General features: G+C 40.9%; 1 protein-coding gene across 1 annotated transcript in view; it reads left to right on the top strand.

The window, feature by feature from the left end:
• The window catches only part of LOC137323784 (collagen alpha-2(V) chain-like), a 256,252-nt gene that overhangs the window by 200,386 nt on the left and 32,303 nt on the right, over positions 1-23,563 (top strand). Inside the window, exons 27-42 of the mRNA XM_067987707.1 lie at positions 10,890-10,988; positions 11,474-11,527; positions 11,635-11,688; positions 12,342-12,395; positions 13,428-13,481; positions 13,608-13,652; positions 13,743-13,841; positions 14,661-14,768; positions 14,871-14,924; positions 15,968-16,021; positions 16,200-16,253; positions 17,811-17,864; positions 18,524-18,631; positions 18,740-18,793; positions 21,359-21,412; positions 22,783-22,944. Of these exons, the coding sequence (XP_067843808.1) occupies positions 10,890-10,988; positions 11,474-11,527; positions 11,635-11,688; positions 12,342-12,395; positions 13,428-13,481; positions 13,608-13,652; positions 13,743-13,841; positions 14,661-14,768; positions 14,871-14,924; positions 15,968-16,021; positions 16,200-16,253; positions 17,811-17,864; positions 18,524-18,631; positions 18,740-18,793; positions 21,359-21,412; positions 22,783-22,944 (1,161 nt within the window). The remainder of the gene's footprint in view (positions 1-10,889; positions 10,989-11,473; positions 11,528-11,634; positions 11,689-12,341; positions 12,396-13,427; positions 13,482-13,607; positions 13,653-13,742; positions 13,842-14,660; positions 14,769-14,870; positions 14,925-15,967; positions 16,022-16,199; positions 16,254-17,810; positions 17,865-18,523; positions 18,632-18,739; positions 18,794-21,358; positions 21,413-22,782; positions 22,945-23,563) is intronic.

Below are 23,563 nucleotides of genomic sequence, written 5' to 3'. Positions count from 1 at the left end.
ATTGCTAATATAACAGGACAGGACAGTTAACTATTGATCCTTTAAAATTGAAACTGCCTTTTTAGAAAGGATGAATTTTAGTTTGGGTTTCCTTAGAAAGTATTTATCACCATTTGTAATTATCTGCCATATCAAGATTGGTCAGCAAGTGTTTAAAAGATTTTTTCACTGAAGGTTGAGGCTGTGCTTTTGGGCAGAGTACACTTGCCTCTATTCAAACAAAAACTATTCTTGTAATTAATCAATTTTTGAGTTAATTTCAGGAAAATGTTTGTCAGCGTTTTTAATATACAATCCTTATTGAAAGTAAATAGAAACGTCAAATGCTCATGCCATGACAAATTGAAAGCCAGTAAGTGTGTGGTGTATCGTATTTGAGAGGTGCGTCCTGTGGAACCTACATATATGGGCATTCTCTCAGATTGACAATCCACATTTTATTTTGGTGTACGTATCAAAAAGACGAACATGCAACTTTACTTCTACTCTCACGGTTTTATTTAGTAAGTCATGAAAGCCTTGTGATTACTTTTAAATGGACCAGCATTCCTGTGCTTTATATTTGTGAAGGTGACCCTCAGCTTGTACATAATCACATGCACTCAACAATTTTATTCGATTCTTTCTCATAGGAAGTCTGAGGTATTTGTTGCCACCATTATTTACACAAATACACAAGTCATTTTATGTCACTGTTCTGACATACATGATGATTGACTGCTTTGTGACCAGAGGGCTGTTGACAGCCCTGAAACCATATTCCAGCAAAAGTCACTGACTTCAGTACATTAGGAGAGCAAATAATGTGTTTAGTCCTTTAAACTAAAATTTTATTATTGACCATGAACAAAAGCTGGATTAATTGGGGTAATTTAGACTTTGGATGATAGAGTAAAACGGGCGATAATGATTTAGCTGCCCGTTATGTGTATCTCCTGATTTTTCCATTGACGAGAGAGATGCATATTGGACATTTAATCAATATCGGCCATATTACACTGTCACCCAAAGTCAAAATTACCCCCATTGAGTCTAATCTGGTGCTGTATTTTTGTGATAAATCTGAGAATTAGTACTGTCTTTATCTCAATTAGGAACATGTGAACCCCAGAAAAGAAAAGTTAAGGGAAGGCCTTTTATGCACATGTTATCCATTGCAGTCTTTTGCACCACTCTCCCCAGTTACTGTGAAAATTAACTCGGTGGGTGGGTGGAGTAACAAAAGAAGAAAAGCCTGTGGCCAATTTCAGGAAACATTGTGGTAAGCTTCTTCCTGATTTTCTATGGCAATCAATCAAGATCCCCTTTCCCCGTATCCTAAGTTCCAACATCCAATTGGAAATGACCGTTCCAATATATTGGGCTGGTCTCGAAGCTCAGAGGGGTGGATTTTCACTCTCTCTGCCAACCAGAAAAGAAATAGAGGTGGTAGACTTACCACCCCCATTCCCTCTCTGACGCTATATTTCCGGGGAATTTTTCACTGGGTGGCCAAGGCTTCCGCCTTAATCAGGTGGAAGCCTCATTAATCTATGCAAAAGGGGGTCGTATGACGTACATAGGACCCCAATGCCATTTTAACTGCCTACTGGGCAGATCGTTTGTTGTGGATGCCCTGCTCAGTAGAACCTGGAGGAACGGCATGGATGAGTGCAGCTCCAACAACACTCAAGAAGCTCGACACCATCCAGGACAAAGCAGCCCGCTTGATTGGCACCCTATCCACCACCTTTAACATTCACTCCCTCCACCACCCGGCGCACCAGATGCACTGCAGCAACTCGCCAAGGCTTCTTCGACAGCACCTCCCAAACCCGCGACCTCTACCACCTAGAAGGACGAGGGCAGCAGGCACATGGGAACAACACCACCTGCACATTCCCCTCCAAATCACACACCATCCCGACTTGGAAATATATGGCTGTTCCTTCATCGTCGCTGGGTCAAAATCCTGGAACTCCCTACCTAACAGCACTGTGGGAGAACCTTCACCACAAGGACTGCAGCGGTTCAAGAAGGCGGCTCACCACCACCTTCTCAAGGGCAATTAGGGACGGGCAATAAATGCCGGCCTTGCCAGTGACGCCCACATCCCATGAATGAATAATAGAAAAAAAGAAACCCTTCTTGGTAAGTGATAATATTCTTTTTGTGGGACCAGAAGAAGCAAAAGAGTGCTTCCAGACTTCACGAAAATAATGTGGTCCGTTGCCATCCAGGCTACCCTGCGATCGTTACCCTCCACGTACCTTTCTCTTGGCTGGGTTGGGTTCCAGGCCACCCAATATTACGCTGGCCTGGAGCCAGTGACCTCCATCGGGATGCCTGCAGCCCGCCGCATACATGTTAATGAGCCAGGCCCTCAAAGTAGACTTAACCCACTGGCGCGCTCCACCGGTCGACTGCTTGATAGTTAATATCTACCCCAGAGATTTCTTGCCCATCTTTACGTTTGATGACCTTCAATTGTCCTCTCTGCTCAAAACGTATCCATCTCCCTCCTAAAAAAAATATTATAACATCCTTCACTTTTACTATCTCTCTGGATAAGTTAGTCACATGTTTACCACCTTCTGCTTGAAAAAGTTAATTAGTTTTGTTCGGGCAATATATGAGCCTACAACCTACCTGCATGATGAAACACATATATTGCAACAATAAACATTAAGTCCTGAATCTAACGGTATGCACTCAGGGTTATTACTGACGTATTCCCTGCTAAGATCTGATACTAGCAGACAAGTCTCTAGTTTATTTTTGTTAAGCTTTGTTAATAATATAATAAATAGATGCATGGCAGGGCACCTCAGACCTGTCGAATGCACATCTTGTGCCATGTGGAACTCCAGGACGCTTCCCGTATCCTGGACAACCACAGGTGCAGGAAGTGTCGTCAGCTGGAAGAACTCAAGCTCCGGGTTTCGGATAGCACGGAAAACGTGGATAGCTCGTTTCTGGAGGTGGTCACCTCACTGCTTAAGAGAGTGCAGGCAGAGAGGTACTGGATGACCGCCAGACAGACAAGGAGGACCAGGCAGGTAGTGCAGGAGTCCCCTGGGGGGATCTCACTCTCTAACCAGTATTCAGTTCTGAATACTGACGAGGGAGAGGGTTTCTCTGAGGTGTGCAGGTGGATCCAAGTCCACAACACCATGGGTGACTCAGCTGTAGGGGGGGAGGAGAAAGGTCAGGAGAGTAATAGTGATAGGAGATTCAAAAGTCATGGGAACAGACAGGTATTTCTGTGGCCGCAGATGTGATTCCAGAATGGTATGTTGCCTCCCTGGTGCCAGGGTCAAGGATGTCACTGAGCGGCTGCAGAACATTCTGAAGGGGGAGGGTGAACAGCCAGAGGTCGTGGTCCATATCAATCCCAACGACATAGATAGAAAGAGGAATGAAGTCCTGCAGTTTAGGGAGTTAGGAAAGAGATTAACAAGGTGGACCTCAAAGGTAGTAATCTCCGGATTACTCCCAGTGCCACGCTCTAGCGAGTATAGAAATAGGAGAGGAGGGTAGGGCAGATGAATGCGTGGCTGGAGAGATGGTGCAGGAGGGAGGCTTAGATTCCTGGGGCATTGGGATCAGTTCTGGGAGAAATGGGACCTGTAGAGGCCGGACGGGTTGGACCTCAACAGAGCTGGGACCAATGTCCTCGCGGGGAGGTTCACCAGTACTGTGGGGGAGGATTTAAACTAATTTGCCAGGGGGGTGGCCACCAGGATGTAGCATTGGAAATGAGAAACAAGATGCACAAAAGATTGGGAGAGACAAATAGCACTAGAGTAAGAAATAATACGGTATTAGATGAGATCAGACTGAGAGAATACAAGAAGGTCTAAGATAGGTTTACAGTGCATGTGTGTAAACGTACGAAGCGTGGTAAACAAGGTTGGCGAGCTGCAGGCGCAAATAGCCATATGGGAATATGATGTTGTGGCGATAACAGAGACCTGGCTCAAAAAAGGGCCGGTTTGGGTACTAAATATTCATGGTTGCAAGGTGTTCAGGAAAGATAGGGAAGGAAAGAAAGGAGGGAAGGGTTGGCAGTATTGATTGAGGAGAATATTGCAGTGCTGGAGAGAGAGGATGTCCTGGAGGGCTCAAGGACAGAATCTATGTGGTTAGAATTAAGAAACAAGAGAGGTGCCATTACACTATTGGGGGTATTCTATAGGTCACCAACTAGTGTGAGAATGATATAGAGGAGCAAATTTGCAGGGAAATTAAAGAGATGTGCAAGAACCATAGAATAATGATAATAGGGGACTTCAACTATCCTAATATAGCGGGGGATAGTAATAGTGTGAGGGGCAAAGAGGGGGAGGAATATTTGAAATGTGTTCAGGAGAACTTTCTTGACCAGTACATTTCCAGCCCAACGAGGAAGGAGGCATTGCTGGATCTGGTTCTGGGAAATGAAGTGGAGCAAGTGTCAGTGGGGGAACATTTAGGGAACAGCAATCATAGTATCATAAGGTTTAGATTAGCTATGGAAAAGGACAAGGACCACTCTAAAGTAAAAATACTTAATTGGAGGAGGGCCAGTTTCAATGGAATAAGAACGTATCTAGCTCGTGTAAATTGGAATCAAAGATTGGCAGGCAAAACGGTAATTGAACATTGGGCAGCCTTTAAAGAGGAGATGATTCGGGTACAGTCTAGATATATTCCCATGAGGGAGAAAGGTAGGGTAACTAAAACCAGAGCTCCCTGGATGACAAAAGAGATAGAGAATAAGATGAAGCAGAAAAAAGGGACATATGACAGATGTCAGATTGATAATATAAGTGAGAACCAGGCTGAATATAGAAAGTTTAGAGGGGAAGCGAAAAAGGAAATAAGAGGGGCAAAGAGAGACTATGAGAATAGACTGGCGGCTAACATAAAAGGGAATCCAAAAGTCTTCTACAGGCATGTGAACAGGTAGTAAGAGGAGGGGTGAGACCAATTAGGGACCAAAAAGGAAATCTTCGCATGGAGGCAGAGGGCATGGCTGAGGTACTAAATTAATACTTTGCATCTATCTTTACCAAGGAAGAAGATGCCACCAAAGTCACAGTAAATGAAGAGGTAGCTGAGATACTGGATGGGCTAAAAATTAATAAAGAGGAGTTTCTAAAAAGGCTAGCAGTACTTAAAGTAGATAAGTCACCTGGTCTGGATGGGATGCATCCTAGGCTGCTGAGGGAAGTAAGGGTGGAAATTGGGGAAGTCCTGGCCATAATCTTTCAATCATCCTTAGATATGGGGGTGGTTCCAGAGGACTGGAGAATTGCAAATGTTACACCCTTGTTCTAAAAATAGTGTAAGGATAAACCCAGCATCTACAGGCCAGTCAGTTTAACCTCAGTAATGGGGAAACTTTTAGAAACTATAATCCGGGAAAAAATTAATAGTCACTTGGACATGTGTGGATTAATTAAGGAAAGCCAGCACGGATTTCCTTAATTAAGGAAATTAAAGGCAAATCATGTTTAACCAACTTGATTGAGTTTTTTGATGAGGTAACAGAGAGGGTAGATGAGAGCAATGCGGTTGATGTAGTGTATGTGGACTTCCAAAAGGCGTTTGATAAAGTGCCGCATAATAGGCTTGTCATCAAAGTTGAAGCCCATTGAATAAAAGGGGTAGTGGCAGCATGGATATGAAATTGGCTAAGTGACAGGAAACAGAGAGTAGTGGTGAACGGTTATTTTTCGGACTGGAGGAAGGTATACAGTGGTGTTCCCCGGGGTCGGTACTAGCACCACTGCTTTTCTTGATATAACTATTAATTTTTTTTTTTATTCGTTCATGGGATGTGGGTGTCACTGGCAAGGCCAGCATTTATTGCCCATCCCTAATTGCCCTTGAGAAGTTGGTGGTGAGCCGCCTTCTTGAATCGCTGCAGTCCGTGTGGTGAAGGTTCTCCCACAGTGCTGTTAGGAAGGGAGTTCCAGGATTTTGACCCAGCGACGATGAAGGAACGTCGATATATTTCCAAGTCGGGATGGTGTGTGACTTGGAGGGGAACGTGCAGGTGGTGTTGTTCCCATGTACCTGCTGCTCTTGTCCTTCTAGGTGGTAGAGGTCGCGGGTTTGGGAGGTGCTGTCGAAGAAGCCTTGGCGAGTTGCTGCAGTACATCCTGTGGATGGTACACACTGCAGCCACTGTACGCCGGTGGTGAAGGGAGTGAATGTTTAGGGTGGTGGATGGGGTGCCAATCAAGCGGGCTGCTTTGTCCTGGATGGTGTCGAGCTTCTTGAGTGTTGTTGGAGCTGCACTCATCCAGGTAAGTGGAGAGTATTCCATCACACTCCTGACTTGTGCCTTGTAGATGGTGGAAAGGCTTTGGGGAGTCAGGAGGTGAGTCACTTGCCGCAGAATACCCAGCCTCTGACCTGCTCTTGTAGCCACAGTATTTATGTGGCTGGTCCAGTTAAGTTTCTGGTCAATGGTGACCCCAGGATGTTGATGGTGGGGGATTCGGCGATGGTAATGCCGTTGAATGTCAAGGGGAGGTGGTTAGACTCTCTCTTGTTGGAGATGGTCATTGCCTGGCACTTGTCTGGCACGAATGTTACTTGCCACTTATGAGCCCAAGCCTGGATGTTGTCCAGGTCTTGCTGCATGCGGGCACGGACTGCGTCATTATCTGAGGGGTTGCGAATGGAACTGAACACTGTGCAATCATCAGCGAACATCCCCATTTCTGACCTTATGATGGAGGGAAGGTCATTGATGAAGCAGCTGAAGATGGTTGGGCCTAGGACACTGCCCTGAGGAATTCCTGCAGCAATGTCCTGGGGCTGAGATGATTGGCCTCCAACAACAACTACCATCTTCCTTTGTGCTCGGTATGACTCCAGCTACTGGAATGTTTTCCCCCTGATTCCCATTGACTTCAATTTTACTAGGGCTCCTTGGTGCCACACTCGGTCAAATGCTGACTTGATGTCAAGGGCAGTCACTCTCACCTCACCTCTGGAATTCAGCTCTTTTGTCCATGTTTGGGCCAAGGCTGTAATGAGGTCTGGAGCTGAATGGTCCTGGCGGATCACAAACTGAGCATCGGTGAGCAGGTTATTGGTGAGTAAGTGTCACTTGCTAGCACTGTCGACGACACCTTCCATCACTTTGCTGATGATTGAGAGCAGGCTGATGGGGCGGTAATTGGCCGGATTGGATTTGTCCTGCTTTTTGTGGACAGGACATACCTGGCCAATTTTCCACATTGTCTGGTAGATGCCAGTGTCGTAGTTGTACTGAAACAGTTTGGCTAGAGGCACGGCTAGTTCTGGAGCACAAATCTTCAGCACTGCAGCCGGGATGTTGTCGGGGCCTATAGCCTTTGCTGTATTCAGTGCACTCAGCCGTTTCTTGATATCATGTGGAGTGAATCGAATTGTCTGAAGACTGGCTTCTTGATGGTGTGGATATTGGGAGGAGGCCGAGATGGATCATCCACTCGGTACTTCTGGCTGAAGATGGTTGTAAACACTTCAGCCTTGTCTTTTGCACTCACGTGCTGGACTCCATCATCATTGAGGGTGGGGATGTTTACAGAGCCTCCTCCTCCCGCTAGTTGTTTAATTGTCCACCACCATTCACGACTGGATGTGGCAGGACTGCAGATTTTTGATCTGATCCGTTGGTTGTGGAATCGCTTAGCTCTGTCTACAGCATGTTGCTTCCGCTGTTTAGCACGCATGTAGTCCTGAGTTGTAGCTTCACCAGGTTGGCACCTCTTTTTTCGGTACACCTGGTGCTGCTCCTGGCATGCTCTTCTACGCTCCTTGTTGAACCAGGGTTGATCCCCTGGCTTGTTGATAATGGTAGAGTGAGGAATATGCCAGACCATGAGGTTACAGATTGTGCTGGAATACAATTCTGCTGCTGCTGATGGCCCACAGCGCCTCATGGATGCCCGGTTTTGAGCTGCTAGATCTGTTCTGAATCTATCCCATTTAGCACGGTGGTAGTGCCACACAACACGTTGGATGGTGTCCTTGGTGCGAAGATGGGACTTCATCTCCATGATGACTGTGCGCTGGTCACTCCTACCACTACTGTCATGGACAGATGCATCTACGACAGGTAGATTGGTGAGGACGAGGTCAAGTAGGTTTTTCCGTTGTGTTGGTTTACTCACCACCTGCCACAGACCAGTCTGGCTGCTATGTCTTTCAGGACTCGGCCAGCTCGGTCAGTAGTGGTGCTACTGAGCTACTCTCGGTGATGGACATTGAAGTCCCCACCCAGAGTACATTTTGTGCCCTTGCTACCCTCAGTGCTTCCTCCAAGTGGTTTTTAACATGGAGGAGGACTGATTCATCAGCTAAGGGAGGGCGGTAGGTGGTAATCAGCAGGAGGTTTCCTTGCCCATGTTTGACCTGATGCCATGAGATTTCATGGGGTCCGCAGTCAATGTTGAGCACTCCCAGAGCCACTCCCTCCTGACTGTATATCACTGTACCGCCACCCCTTGTGGGTCTGTCCTGGCAGTGGACCAGGACATACCCAGGGATGGTGATGGAAGAGTCTGGGACATTGGTTGAAAGGTATGATTCTGTGAGTATGGCTATGTCAGGCTGTTTCTTGACTAGTCTGTGGGACAGCTCTCCCAATTTTGGCACAAGTCCCCAGATGTTAGTGAGGAGGACTTTGCAGGGTTGACTGGGCTTGGTTTGCCTTTGTCGTGTCTGGTGCCGGGTGGTCCGTCAGGTTTTATTCTTATTATGACTTTTTTTAGTGAGATTTTACAACTGAGTAGCTTGCTAGGCCATTTCAGAGGGCAATTAAGAATCAACCACATTGCTGTGTGACTGGAGCCACAGGTAAGGAAGGTAGCTTCCTTCCCTAAAGGGCATTAATGAACCAGATGGGTTTTTACGACAATCCGATTGTTTCATGGCCACAATTACTGATATTAGTTTTTTTAATTCCAGATTTTATTTAATTAATTGAATTTAAATTCCCCAGCTGTCCTGGTGGGATTTGAGCTCATGACTCCAGATTATTAGTCCAGGCCTCTGGATTATTAGTCCAGTAACATAACCACTATGCTACCGTATCCCAATGACTTGGACTTGGGTGTGGAGGGCACAATTTCAAATTTGCAGCTGACACAAAACTTGGAAGTTTAGTGAACAGTGAGGAGGATAGTGTTAGACTTCAAGAGGACATTGACAGGCTGGTGGAATGGGCGTACACGCGGCAGATGAAATTTAACGCATAAAAGTGTGAAATTATACATTTTGATAGGAAGAACGAAGAGAGGCAATATAAACTAAAGGGTACAATTCTAAAAGGGGTGCAGGAACAGAGAGATCTGGGGGTATATATGCACAAATTGTCGAAGGTGGCAGGACAGGTTGAGAAAGCGGTTAAGAAAGCATATGGGATCCTGGGCTTTATAAATAGAGGCATAGAGTACAAAAACAAGGATGTTATGATGAACCTTTATGAAACATTGGTTCAGCCACAACTGGAGTATTGTGCCCAGTTCTGGGCACTGCACCTTAGGAAAGATGTGAAGGCCTTACAGAGGGTGCAGAAGAGATTTACTAGAATGATTCCAGGGATGAGGGACTTCAGTTACATGGATAGACTGGAGAAACTGGGGTTGTTCTCCTTAGAGCAGAGAAAGTTGAGAGGAGATTTGATGGAGGTATTCAAAATCATGAAGGGTTTAGATAGAGTAGTTAGAGTGAAACTGTTCCCATTGGCGGAAGGGTCAAGAACCAGAGGACATAGATTTAAGGGGATTGGTAGAAGAACCACCAAAGGCGACATGAGGAAAAACTTTTTTGCACAGCGAGTGGTTATGATCTGGAATATATTGCCTGAGGGGGTGGTGGAGGCAGATTCAATTGAATCGTGACTTTCAAAAGGGAATTGGATAAGCACTTGAAGGGAAAAAATTTGCAGGGCTATGGGGATAGGGCGGGGGAGTGGGACAAGCTAGATTGCTCTCGCAGACAGCCGGCACGGATTCGACGTGCCAAACGGCCTCATTCTGAGCTGTAACCATTCTATGATTCTAAATATAGAAGTTGTAGTACTGCACATAGTTTAACCAGAGAACCAGTTTGCAGCACAGATGGAGGCCGTTTGTCCCAATGTGAATGTGCCAGCAAACAAATGTGAGAAAAGACCATCATACCCTTTCATCCTTGCCCTATCCGTCAGACAGAGTTGGCACTATGGCATGGATAACTGAGCTACAGTATAATGTTGTGCCCTATATCTCTTGCCTAGATTGAATGAATTTCCTTTTTCCCTCTTTTCAATTTGAGATTTTTTCATTGTTTCTTGGTTGTTGTTTTACTTCTTGTGTAGTGTAGAATAATGTTGCTTTTGCATATTTATATATTATATCTACAGCCAGCTTGCATAAGAAAGAAAATTAATTATTATATTGGGATTGCTCACTTGTTCATGATTCATTCTTCCGATGCTCAATTGATATCCTGTAAATTCAGTAAGAGATCAATTTGCAGAGTTGAAAATACCCTATAAAATAGAATATTTTAAGATTTAAAACTGCTTTATTTGATTATGGACCATTTTATGGCAGAAAATTTGCGGGGCTACGGGGAAAGAGCAGCGAGTGGGACAATTTGGATAGCTCTTTCAAAGAGCTTGCATAGGCATGATTGGCCAAATGACGACCTCCTGTTCTGTAAGGTTCTATGAGAAATAAATTTTAATTAAATATTGTGACCCATATTTTCCAGGAAAAGAAATTGGATAATTTTGTCAAATTCTAAAGATGTTATCCAGCATACACTTGTTTCCCGATGATACTAATTCCAGTTGTACAGAGTGCATGTGTTCCATATGAAATAACATCACAATCAAAGGCATACGTTTCTTAATTGTATCACTGTGTTTTTGTTATCAGGGTCCTCCTGGGGAGGAAGGACGTCCAGGCTCACTGGGGTCAACAGGACTAAGAGGCTCACCTGGTTCCATGGGTTCAGTCGGACCAAGGGGTAATAGTGTAAGTAAGCTATTTGTTACTCTATGCAGATTATATTGGCATGAGATATCTCAAAGCTACTTGCTTACATTTCACACTTGTCAGTCATTAACTTTAATGAGTTCAAATCCAAACATCTTGTGAGGGTTAATTTTCTGAATGCGCTGTGCCAGTGGGGAGCCCGCTGTGTGTGTCAGGATACGTTACCCACCATTTTCCATTGATGATCTTCAGCTACCTCACAAAGTAAAATCTCAATTAATATCAGCACTGTTAAATAACATTGCAATGATAATTACATAAAATAAAGTGGAAATCTGTCATGCAGTTCTAATTTTGAATCTTTAAAGATCAGGCTATAATGACCTTCGCAAAAAAAAGCACAAGAAGAAATACAAAACCGACAACACCCCTGCACTTGTGCAGTGATGTAACTATGGCAACTATCTGCTACTACAGGTGTGCTTTTAACAAGTTCTATTAATGTCCTTGTATTTTTATTATAGGGTGATCCTGGTAAGACTGGTGAGAAGGGCCCTTCTGGTGTTCCTGGTCAGAGAGTAAGTAGCAGATTTCTATTTCTAATATGTTTACGAAGTGCTCTCATAAAGGTTTAAAAATAAAGGCCGTTCATTCCTGGATTCTCTTTTTAAAATTATTATATTAGGGTACGCCTGGCAAAGATGGGGAAGCTGGACCTCAAGGTCATATTGGCCCAACGGTAAGTACAAACTCTTAAAATGTATTGCATCTCTGTGTACTTGTATCGCAGTCACTGGATAGATGCTATACTTCCTTAAAACGGAAATCAGTTAACTACTATTCACAAAATCAAAGCTATAGTCCTCTTGTTAATGTAATAGATCAATAAAAACTGAAAAATTTACAATTCTTTGTTTTAAACGAATTAATGCAATGGCCTTCTTCCAAATGTTGCTTTAATTAAGGACAAGTATTGTAGTTTTCTTCAGGCAAGTGCATGCCAAAATCATTACTAGGTGATGCCTGCAGTTGTCCATAACATTATAAAATGAGCAACAGAATATTATTTGTTCTTATTACAAGTTTATTTTTAATAAATATATACACAATTTTGATGTGGAGAAAGACTAGCGTAACCAAATAGGACATAGTCTACTAGAATTATGCAAAAATTGCTTAAACTCTTCATATCTCAAAGATAATACACAGTCCAGTTCCAGCATTGATGTATTTACAAGCAAATTTTAAGCATGCAGAGGAACTATTTCCTCTATGTGCTACTGATAGTGAAATTATTAATGCATTTATAAAGAATGCAACTGTGACTTCACTTCAAATAGCATACAAAGTAAATCATCCCTTGTGATGTATTTTTGTTGTTATTTTGGTCAGGGTCAAGCAGGAGACAGAGGAGAACAAGGTCCTCCTGGCCCTCCAGGATTCCAGGTATGTACAACAAATACATTTTGGTACAAATTTATATAATGAATACATTCTGAAGCATTTTGTTATTTAGGATGGCTTCTAATATGCAATGTTTGTGTGGATAATATCTACTGACTTTCTAATGTAATGTGGACATTAGACACCAAATGTTGGTGTAGTCATTTACCTCTTGTACTGGCATCTAAAATGGTTTTATAACATTATATACAGCACCATGGCAATTATTGCTTCAGAACTTTAGTCACCTTAAATATTTAACATCTCAATTAATTGAAAATGAATTATTTTGCCAACAGATTTTTGAATATTTAAAACCCGTGCAGATCATAGGAACTTAGAAATATACAGGACTGGAAAAGACTATTGTGGTCCATGGCAGATCTCTATAATTTGCACTAATTGTACGCATTTAGGCCCTGAAATTGCACCATGAGATAGCATTGTATGAATGCTTAGTGTCTCTGCTATTTTAGAAGAGGTGTTTAAAATACATTTGCTTCATGCCCCTGCTGAAATAGCTGCGAGAGAAATTTCAGCCAAACACACTAAGTGTTTTTGTGTTATTATCCCATGGTGTGATTGAAGGACTTTGGACTATTTACTTAAAAAGTGTAAAATAGGTATCTAAAAACATAGTAACCCTACGAATTGATATCAACACCAAGTCTGGCTTTATATTTCGTGCATCTTGCTCACAAAATATCAACCAATTTATTGTAAACAAAGTGGAAAAGCAAGTTTTTTTAACCCTTTCTGAAATATCAAATTTGATTTTGCAGCTGTTTTGAATTTTGATGCAAGTTTACCCAAGTTAAAATGAAGAGCATGGTAGATTGAACAAAAGTAATGGAATTGCATATTACAGATTTCATTTTCAACCTTTCAATGTAAAAACCTGTTACCATACAAATATTGTCTTAATAGAGGGGAAACAAAATATTGGTAATAAAATATGTTGAATGAAATCGATAGGTAGTGATAACTGAATTGCACTCAAAATATAATTTTATTTTATACATTTGAATGCTTTAGGGCCTGCCTGGACCTCCTGGCCCTCCTGGTGAATCTGGCAAGCCTGGAAATGAGGTAAGATAAGATCTGATCTTAAATGGCAAAGGAAAATCATCCAGATGAAATCTTCTCACACAGTTTGTTTGATATACCAATAACACAAATATATTGAGTTTATTAATAGAATTTATCTCTTGACAGGGCATCCCAGGTGACCTTGGTCCATTAGGCCAATTGGGTCCAAGAGTAAGTATAATAGCAACTTACTGTAAAACATATGGGATGTGTTTGATACAACACAGTGCATAGCTAATATTATATGATAAACTATTGTAGGGTGAACGTGGCATCCCAGGTGAGCGTGGTTTGCCTGGCCCTCCCGGTCTTCAAGGTCCAAGAGGTATTCCAGGTGCTGCTGGCAAAGATGGTGCTAAGGTATTGTTAAACAGTGATTACATCAGTCAATTTTTACTCATCTTCTCACTCTTTGTCTGTACAACAACAGTGACTGCATTTCAAACAGTAATTAATTGGATGGGAAGCAGTTTGGGATGTTCGAGGATATTATAGAGCACAATATAAATGCAAGTTTTCCCCCTAACTTTCTCCCCTCCTCTCCTGATGATAGTAAGTCATGCCAGGGTTCCACAGGTGTTATAAGCCCTCTTATACCTCACCCAAGTGGCCATTTTTCATGTGTGATCCCAGTGAATGACCGCAGGAGGCATCAGAGCTGAGCTCAGTCCTGTCCTCACTTGATCTCCATATACATACACTTTACTGCAGTAGTTACTAGACAGTGTTCAGAAGTGGGGAATCCTTGCTGATTTGTTTTCCCTTTCCTAATTTCGAGATGCTATGGCCAATTGTAGAATTCCTACCTTGCCTCAGCTGAGATTAAATGATTCAGCACAGACCAAGGATTGAACCTTCGACCATTGTAGTTAGTAAGGTTCAGTACCACGATGAACTGTGCCTTTACTCATTGAGCCAATATGAATACATCATCTTACTCATGATAAGCTAATTTTAATTTGAAGAGTATCAAGATGACATGATGACAAAATGTGTAGAAAATCTTTAACACAAAACACAAAAAGGAAGTCTGTCTAATTATTTAATTAAGTTGTCACGAGACTATCGCGTTTGGCTGACCTGCAAGTAAATAGAGTAAAAGTTATTCTGTTTTTTAATATCCTAATAATCACCACATAAGAAGCTCTTCATTTTGGTGATTGTTTCTTTAATTTTTAGGGTCTTTCTGGACCTACTGGTAGTCTTGGAGATCCAGGTCCTCCAGGTCTTCAGGGAATGCCCGGGGAACGAGGAGCTTCTGGCCCTTCAGGTCCAAAGGGTGACAGAGTAAGCAAACATCTGTACCTACATTGAACGTATGCATGCATAGTTAATCCAAATTATTTGGTGCCTAGTTCCTGTCTAATAAAATCTCTTTTCATATGACAGGGTATTGCAGGTGAAAAAGGATCTGAAGGCAATCCGGGTAATGATGGTGCTAGAGTAAGCAAACTCCTCATTTTAGTCTTTGTTCTTCTTATAGATTTGAAACCAATTAAAGGATGTTCGCATATATCTGCTACTTATCTCCTAAACTAGATTCTAAACAGCTGGACAAAAAAGATTAGATGTAAAAGTATTATTCAGGCTGATACATTTGGGGCGTGGGAGGATTCAAAATGGGTCAGGCTCGTGTCTGAAAAGGTGGGAAAGTGCTGCCTACTGCTACCTCACCAGCGCAACTGGGATTCCCTCCCCCGTCCCTGCTGGGACCATTGCTGCCTTCTCCTTCCTAACTTGCCACAGGCAAATGGTAGCAGGGGACGAGCTCCGGGTCCCTGGTGGGTTTTCCTTCATCCCGCCCATGATACCACTGCTTCCTAGAGCCGCCATGTGGATACTAGATAAGTACATGTGGGAGAAAGGAATAGAAGGATATGCTGATAGATTGAGGTGAACTAAGGTTGAAGGAGGCCCATGTGGAGCATAAACACTGGCATAGACCAGTTGGGCCGAATGGCCTGTTTTTGTGCTGAAAAATTCTCTAGTTCTATGAAGTGGTGGTAACGGCCCTGATGTGTCCTGATGGAGGGAGAAGCTCTTTTGGCGGCCTCCTCTCCCTGCCGTTGGCCCCAGACACATGCCTGTTGAAGGCCCCTGTCTCAGTCAAGGCCTTCAGTGGGACATGTCCTGTAATCTATGGGACACTTCTACCCCTGAAAGGTCCCTTGCCAAATTTTCTGGTGCTGCATTTTTTCCTTGGCATAAGCGGATTCCTTCCCGGCGGGAATTCCTCAGAGGATCAGCCTGGCCTGGTTAATGAGTCCTGACCCAGGAAAATGGATTGGGGCTAGGGCAGATTCAGAGGGGTGGGCAGAAGTCCCTGCTCTGCCAGAACTATATATTCTTTGTATGATTCTGTGATTCTAGGATTCTCTGAACTCTGTTCCAAAGAGGAGAATCCCACCCCCCTTGTTGTCTATTATTATCTATAATGTCAAATGTTGTGGTGTGACTTATTCTTTTTAACTATGTTTTTGCAACAGGGTCTGCCTGGTTCTCCTGGTCCACCTGGTATTGCTGGTACTGCAGGTGATAAGGTAATTCATATTCACCTTAAGTAAAATATTTCATATCTCGCACCATTTCACGATCATTTCTGATGCCAGAGAATTTTTTGTTCAAAAGTGGGTAGGCTATGCTTTGACACAAATTTTGATTTTAGTGTGTTTATTTCTCTTTGACAACAACTACTTTTTTTTAAAAACATAAATGTAGGGTGAACCTGGCTCTATTGGACCTCCTGGCCCTCTGGGTTCTCGTGGATCTCCTGTAAGTAAAAGTTATAAATGTACATTGTAACTGTGTTTCAAAAAAGAAAGTACAGTGGGTTGGAATATTACCTTTTCACCACAGGGATCTAGTTTTAAACTAAGCCTAGGTAGATGGATTATAGGTCTCTCTCCTTTCTCTGGTGGGTATTTGGTCTTTCGTTGAACCCAATCCTTAATGGGGCACGAACGCACATCTAAAAATCTGACACTAACCAGTTCTGTAACCTTACATAGAGAGCCTTTGAGACAGAGTGTAGGAAACAGAAATTACACATTGAGAGAAGAATTGTTCTGGTTGCTATGCATAGCAACATAGTGAATACATTATTTTTGAATGCATTTAGGTGTCACTACACATGGAGACTAATGCAATTCTTCCCCATTGTGTGGAGCAGAGTAAAGTGCATTTAATATGAAAGACACAATGAAAATAATAAAACATTGTTATTCTAAGATATATATAACTTTACCAAAAATGAGGTAACATTTTTGTGGACTTGACCATGCTGGGGAATTGAAATTACAATTTCAGATTCAAAAGTATGTTTTATGACTCTCTGGATCTGAACTTCAAATTTGAACCCAAACCCGTAATTCTAAAGCACATAATAGTTTGTTTTAAGCTTCTGTTTCACTGTTAAAAGTGCTGACTCTGCTTTTGCCTTGGTTGGTCATAGATGTCTTCTGAATCTCAACAGATTTGTTCAGTTCCCACTAAGTTTTATTGCTGCATTGAACAATTATAAAGTTAAAACAGAAGCCTTATATGTAGGTGTCATTTTTTGTTTCACACTATGCAGTGCAATACTCCTGATGTAGTTTGTGGAAGAGAGAAGTGCATATTTTACAACATTTAGATTTCTAATGAATGATCATTAGGAAGTTATATATACCCTTTCCAGGTTTACAGGCTTGGTACATTAAAACTTTTAGTTTTGACTATCAAATTTCTGAAAGTCTTATCTAAAAATGTATTGTCCTTGTCTTCTAATAAAATATGGATATATGATTGAATGCATGATACTACAGTCTGATTCAGTTGCTGTTCTAATGTTTGAAAGGGAATCTTCAGCTCATTACATTTTTGATGGAGGGGCACATCTATGTTATCAGGATTATGAAGGGAATTGAAAAGACTGATGCAGGGAGATTATGCATTATGGCAGATTGGTCAAATATCAGTAGATGCAAGACAAAATAGGAAATTGGGACCGAGAAGAGAAGGCAGGTGAAAACCATTTCTCGCAATTAAATTGTGGAATATATTAGTAGGAAAGGACATTGAAGTGGAAAGTGTGAATGGTTTCAAGAGGCAAATAGACATATTTCGAAAGGAAAAAAGAATCTGAGGGATATGGTAGGTCTGAGATTTATCAAAAAGAATCAGGCTTGTTGTGTGCAATGACTTTTTCCTGTTCTTAAAACTCATCGAAATGTGTATTAGAATAGCCCAAACTTTAGGATCAGGAACACACATCCATATGTAATCCAGTAAACCCCTATAAACCTTTATTTATAAAATTTCTAGATGGTGACTTTCATTTTTGTTTTGCAGGGTTCTCGTGGTGAGACTGGTCCCACCGGTCCCGTTGGATTTTCTGGGCCACCTGTAAGTTACCCGTGTCTGCAAAGCTGCTTTAAATAACATGTTATCTTTAAGATACTTGTTCTATTAACAGTTGCTTTTGTTAAACAATTAATATATCAACCATTTAAGCTTATTCAGTCAAACTTGACATATGGGTGTATAGTTGGCAAAGGTGATTGGGAAATGTAACGATTGATATTGTGAACTACAGTAGTAGTTTGAGCTCATTACTTTATACCTTATGTTATATGGAGGATAAACAACAAGGAACTGTGGGGTAGCCAGATTGTGCTTCTATCAAGAAAAACCTCCTAACCTATGAAGTAATGAGTGAATTGGGATGTCTAACCCAATCGTGGGATAGACTCAATCCTTGCTGTTCCCTGTTATTTATTCAGTTTGTACCATCGGTAAACCAGCATTACACATCATGAAAATGTTAAATATGACACACATTGAAATCAGATGGAGAAAAGCAAATGAAGAAACTTTAATCACATTGGAGAAGTTATTGTAGCACAATAAAAAGAAACATCACCCTAGCCTACTGCTTTGAAAATTATATCTGTGGTACAAGTGTAATTATATTTGGAAAAATGTAGGTATCACATATAAGGTGATTTTCCTCTCTATTTTGGAATGTATCTACCCACTAAATTACACAATTTCATTTTAAACAGGGTGCTGATGGACAGCCTGGAATTAAAGGTGAAACTGGTGAGCCTGGTCAGAAAGGTGATGCTGGTTCTCCGGGTCCACAAGGACTAGCAGGATCCCCTGGTCCACCAGTAAGTAAATTACTAAAATGGTTATTAACGTGAAATTAATAACTTGATGTTGTTTATGATTATGGATAATATACTATTCAACTTATCACTTCCGAATTAATTTCCTAGGGTCCTGTTGGTGTCCCAGGTCTAAAAGGTGGCCGTGGTACCCAAGGGCCACCTGTAAGTATAATTTTCAAACTTTGTATCTTTTTTCAGTTCTCCCCCTTGAATTGTATATTTCAATCCATTGCTTCTTTCATAGAAAATGTATTAAATGTGTTAAGTTAGGGAATAGAAAGAAAGGTTTATAATTTTATAATACCTTAGATCTCTCAAATATGCCAAAGGGCTTCAAATACAATGAATTATTTTGAAGTGGAGTGACTGTGGTTACATTGTTCTCTATAATTCTAGAACTTACACTATGTCCTGGTCACAAATAATGTTTTAGAATTTTAATGCATCTACTCATCTAAACATCAGTAAAAAGTAGACCATGCTGGCTCTTTAATTTTTTCTATGTTCTCGGGCTGTGGATAACACTGGCAAGGTTGCATTTGTTGTCCATCCCTTGTTATCCTGAGAAGGAGGTAGTGGCCTTCTCCCTAAACAGCTGAAGACCTTGTAGTGATGGTACTCCCGTAATGGTCTTAGGTAAGGAATTCCAGGATTTTGACCCAACAATGGTAAAGGAATAGCAGTATACATTCAAGTTAGGATGGTGTGTTACTTGGAGAAGTACTTGCAGGTAATGGTGGTCCCATGATCTTGTTCTTGTTCTTCAGTGGTAGAAGTCAGGGGCCTGAAAGATGCCTTTGAAGTAATATACGTGAGTTACTGCAGTGCATCCTGAGGATACAACATGCTGCAGCCACAGTGCACCAATGGATGTCCTTAGCCTTGTTTGGCCTGAGCCATGAAACTTCATGGTGTCCAGAATTAATGTTGAGAACTCCCACAGCCACATCCAGCCAACTGTATACCATTATGCCCTCACCTCTGGTGGGTTCCTCCTGGCGGTTGGACAACATATACCCAGGTCAACTAGGCTGCGATTGCCTGAGTCTTGTCCTGATCCGATGCCTGGGTTATTAACGATAGGTCCACCTGAAAATGTTCTTAGAATTTTGTAATGGAATAATTGGAATCCTAGGCCACTTCAGATGGTTTTAAGAGTGAACCACCTACTGTGGGACTGGAGTTACGTGCGGACCAAACCATTATTAGTACTGTCACATTAACCTTATACAGCTTAAAAAAAAACACTAAAAATAATTTGAAGTAAAAATAAAAATGTTTAAATACTACTAGCTCAGTGGCTCATTTTCTCCACCAATTTCTCTTTTAAATTTTTATTATTTTACTTCTCAATATTTTTATTTTATTTCTAGCTAATAGATCCTATTCTCTTTAACATAAATCATTTTTGTTTAAAATACTTTACTCTTTTCCTAGATCTTCTGTGTAATTTTCAATCCTGGATCTCGCCATTTTGGAGACAAGATCTAGATTGAAAAATGACCTCCAGTTGGTTGAAAACTCATTCATAAGATTGTTTTTTCAACCAGTTGAGAGACAGAAGTTTAAAGATGGATAAGCTCAATTTTTGACTTGTACACCTCAAACTAAAATTTCTACATTGCTATCAATAGTACTGATGATGTGATCACTCCCAACTATCATAACCCATCTGTGCTAGAGTAAGAATTAAAAAGAAAGTTATTGGCCTATGTCAACACCAAGTATTTGTTCCATATGTGGATTTGTCTTGTTTTTTACTGTTAATCTAAAGCCAGAAGTCTTTACTTTTTTTACTACTGACATAAGCATTTTTTCTGAATTATCCAAGTATAATTAATAAAATGTATTTTTGTCTTAAATGCAAAAGTAGTCAACCAATTCTACACATTTTATACTTTACAAATGGATGTAATTTAAAGTACTAATATAGTTTGACTTTCTTATTAAAATGACAGAAACCATGACTGAATTCCATTAGCTAGGCATCATATCATTTCTGTTATCATTACAGCAACTGTGATCATAAGATAAATATGGATGAAAAATGCCATTCAGCCCATCCATCTAGAGAAACCACAGTCACCCAACACACCATCCAACTGCCTCTTAAATGATTCCAAGGTTTCTTTGCATGAAGAACCCCTAACATCAGTCCTGAATTGTCCTTTCACCAGTTTGAACCTGTGTCCCTTGTCCTAGTGCCACATTTTAGGTTGAAGTGGTACTCATGATTTCTTTTTTCTATACCATTTACTACCTTATGTAATTCATGGCTGTTCTCCGCACCATCTTGTGCCTTGCTGATAGAAACAGAAACAAATCTCAAGATGTAATCTGACCAGAGCCCTGTACAGTTTCAGCATGACATTCTCTGACTTATACTTGACTGATTCAGGATTATATTTCAGAATTCTATTTACTTTGTTGATCTGCTGTTCTGCCATGTCTGGGCATGCTAGGTGCTTAGTGTGCTAACACCTCTAGATCTGTTGTAACTTCACCCTCAGCTAGTTTAATGCCATTCAGAGTTTGTATGCTGCTCATTTTCTCTTCTAATCTTACATTTAATCTATATTTCATTTGCCACTGTTCTGCCCATTTATAGATTTTTAGGATCATTGCATATAATTTTGGTTTGTTTTAGATATTAACAATATTTTTCAAAAGATTATCAAAATACATGCAGTCTTGGCTATAACTTAACAATATTTCCTCTGTAACCAGGGTGCCACTGGCTTTCCTGGACCTGCAGGTAGAGTTGGACCACCAGGAGCAACTGTAAGTAAAGATTCCTAAGGAAATACATTCTTAATTGGTAACAAAATTTTCTTCTGGAGAGAAACCAGGAAATGATAGAACTGTTAGTCTAACATCTGTTGTGGGGAAGTTATTGGAATCTATAATTAAGGAAAAGGTGACTGAGCACTTAGAGACATTTGAGCTGATTAGAGAGAGCCAACATGGATTTGTAAAGGGTAGGTCATGTCTAATGGACTTAATTGAATTTTTTTAGGAAGTAACTAAAGTAGTAGACAGGGGAATGTCCATGGTTGTAGTTTATATGGACTTCCATAAGGCAGTCAATAAGGTTCCACATAAGAGACTGATAAATTAGGATTTTGAAAGGGATTGATAGGGTAGAGAGAAACCTTTTCCACTGTTGGGGGGAAATGTAGGACAAGGGGACATAACCTTAAAGTTAGAGCCAAGCCATTCAGGAAAGAAGTTAGGAAACACTTTTTCACACAAAGGGTGGTAGAAGTGTGGAACACTCTCCCATAAAAAGCAGTAGATGCTAGCTCAATTAATAATATTAAATATGGGATAGCTAGATTTTTGGTAGACAAGGGTATCAAGGGATATGGAGCCAAGGTGGGTGGGTGTAGTTAGGATACAGATCAGCTGTGATCTCGTTGAATGGCAGAACAGGCTCAAGGAGCTGAATTGCCTACTCCTATTCCTATGTTCCTATGTCAATAGTGAGCATTGTACGTAACATTCCTTGAATCAATCTTACACTTCAATTTATGATTTGTTTTCAAAAAATCTAGTAACCAGTGTAATGATTTGCATTAACTTCAATAGTAAAATAACAAAAGGTAATTTTCTGTATGGTTGTCAATCTAATTGAAGCAACTTGGTTCATCTTGTTAAGTGTTGGTGTTTAGGGTTGTTGTTAGAGATTATGTCATCATTTATCTCCGTTGGAGGGCATCTTCCCTCAGAATCAAATGGCTGTGAGTTTAAGTGCCCCTTACAGATCTGGGCTTATATCTAATAATACGTTAGTGTAATGTTAAGAGCATTGTAGTATAAATATGTTGTCTTTTAGCTGAATTAATCTAATGAGATTCAACTGATAGAAAATGAAGATTTTGGCACAATGCTGGTGAAGAGATATCTGGTCATTATTTTTTCAGTCTATTACCTAGGACCAAACAGTGCTGCTGAAGAAAAGATACCTGCTAAATAGAACTCAGCCAGCAGTGCTAACTCCCACACACCGATCCTACCCTCTTGTTAAAATCATCCCCTCAATGTCTGATAAAAGTAAAATTTGGAGCATAAGAAAATGTTAGCCCAATTAGAATTAAGCTGTGCAAAAGGAATAAAAGATTTTTAATGACTCTTTCTTTTATCTTTCTCAGGGTGATCCAGGCCCTGCTGGTCCCTTAGGGGCTCCTGGAAAGGAAGGTCCACCAGGTCTGCGAGGTGACACTGGTCCACCTGGAAAGACTGGTGATCCTGGCCCTCCTGGTACATCTGGTAGCCCTGGTGATAAAGGTGAACCTGGAGAAGATGGTCCAACTGTAAGTACCACTAAACTTCTAAAAATCATAAGCTTAACATTGATTTATATAGACTGTTTCTCGTGAGATAGAATGTAGCCATGAAATTGATATTCCAGCAGTTAAAAATAAAATTCCTACCTTTGCTCTTTAATATTGATGTTCATACAATGAAGCTCATCCAATTATGCAATTAGGCAGGATATGTGTAATATACATTTCCTACAATATATACAAAATGATTTAGTTCATCAGTTGCTGTTTATTATTAGCCAGCAGCTGTACACAATAATAAATATGGGACAGCGGGTGTCCATTTGAGGAGATATATACTCAGAATATGTACTATTAGCACAGTCACATTAGTTACTTTTAATCTAATGGCTGATGCACAATGGTTATTACATAATAGTACGTAAATATAGAGTGAGGACCTTATTGAATTCATATAAAAAATATTGCTCTGAGCTACATTATGAATGGGACATAGCAACACCAAAGGGCATTATTGATTAGAGGGTTTTCAGTGTTTTAACTTGTGTTTTCTTGGAAAAGTAATATATTTGAAAAAGTGTTAGATGTTTGTCATGTGACATTTTATATTTTGGATTGTAGCTCGTGGCCATATTAGTTATGTTTT

The sequence above is a fragment of the Heptranchias perlo genome, chromosome 7 (assembly GCF_035084215.1).
Source record: "Heptranchias perlo isolate sHepPer1 chromosome 7, sHepPer1.hap1, whole genome shotgun sequence".
Lineage (NCBI taxonomy): Eukaryota > Metazoa > Chordata > Chondrichthyes > Hexanchiformes > Hexanchidae > Heptranchias > Heptranchias perlo.
The sequence above is the reverse complement of the archived record's forward strand: the minus strand, read 5'-3'. Positions and strand labels throughout refer to the sequence as shown.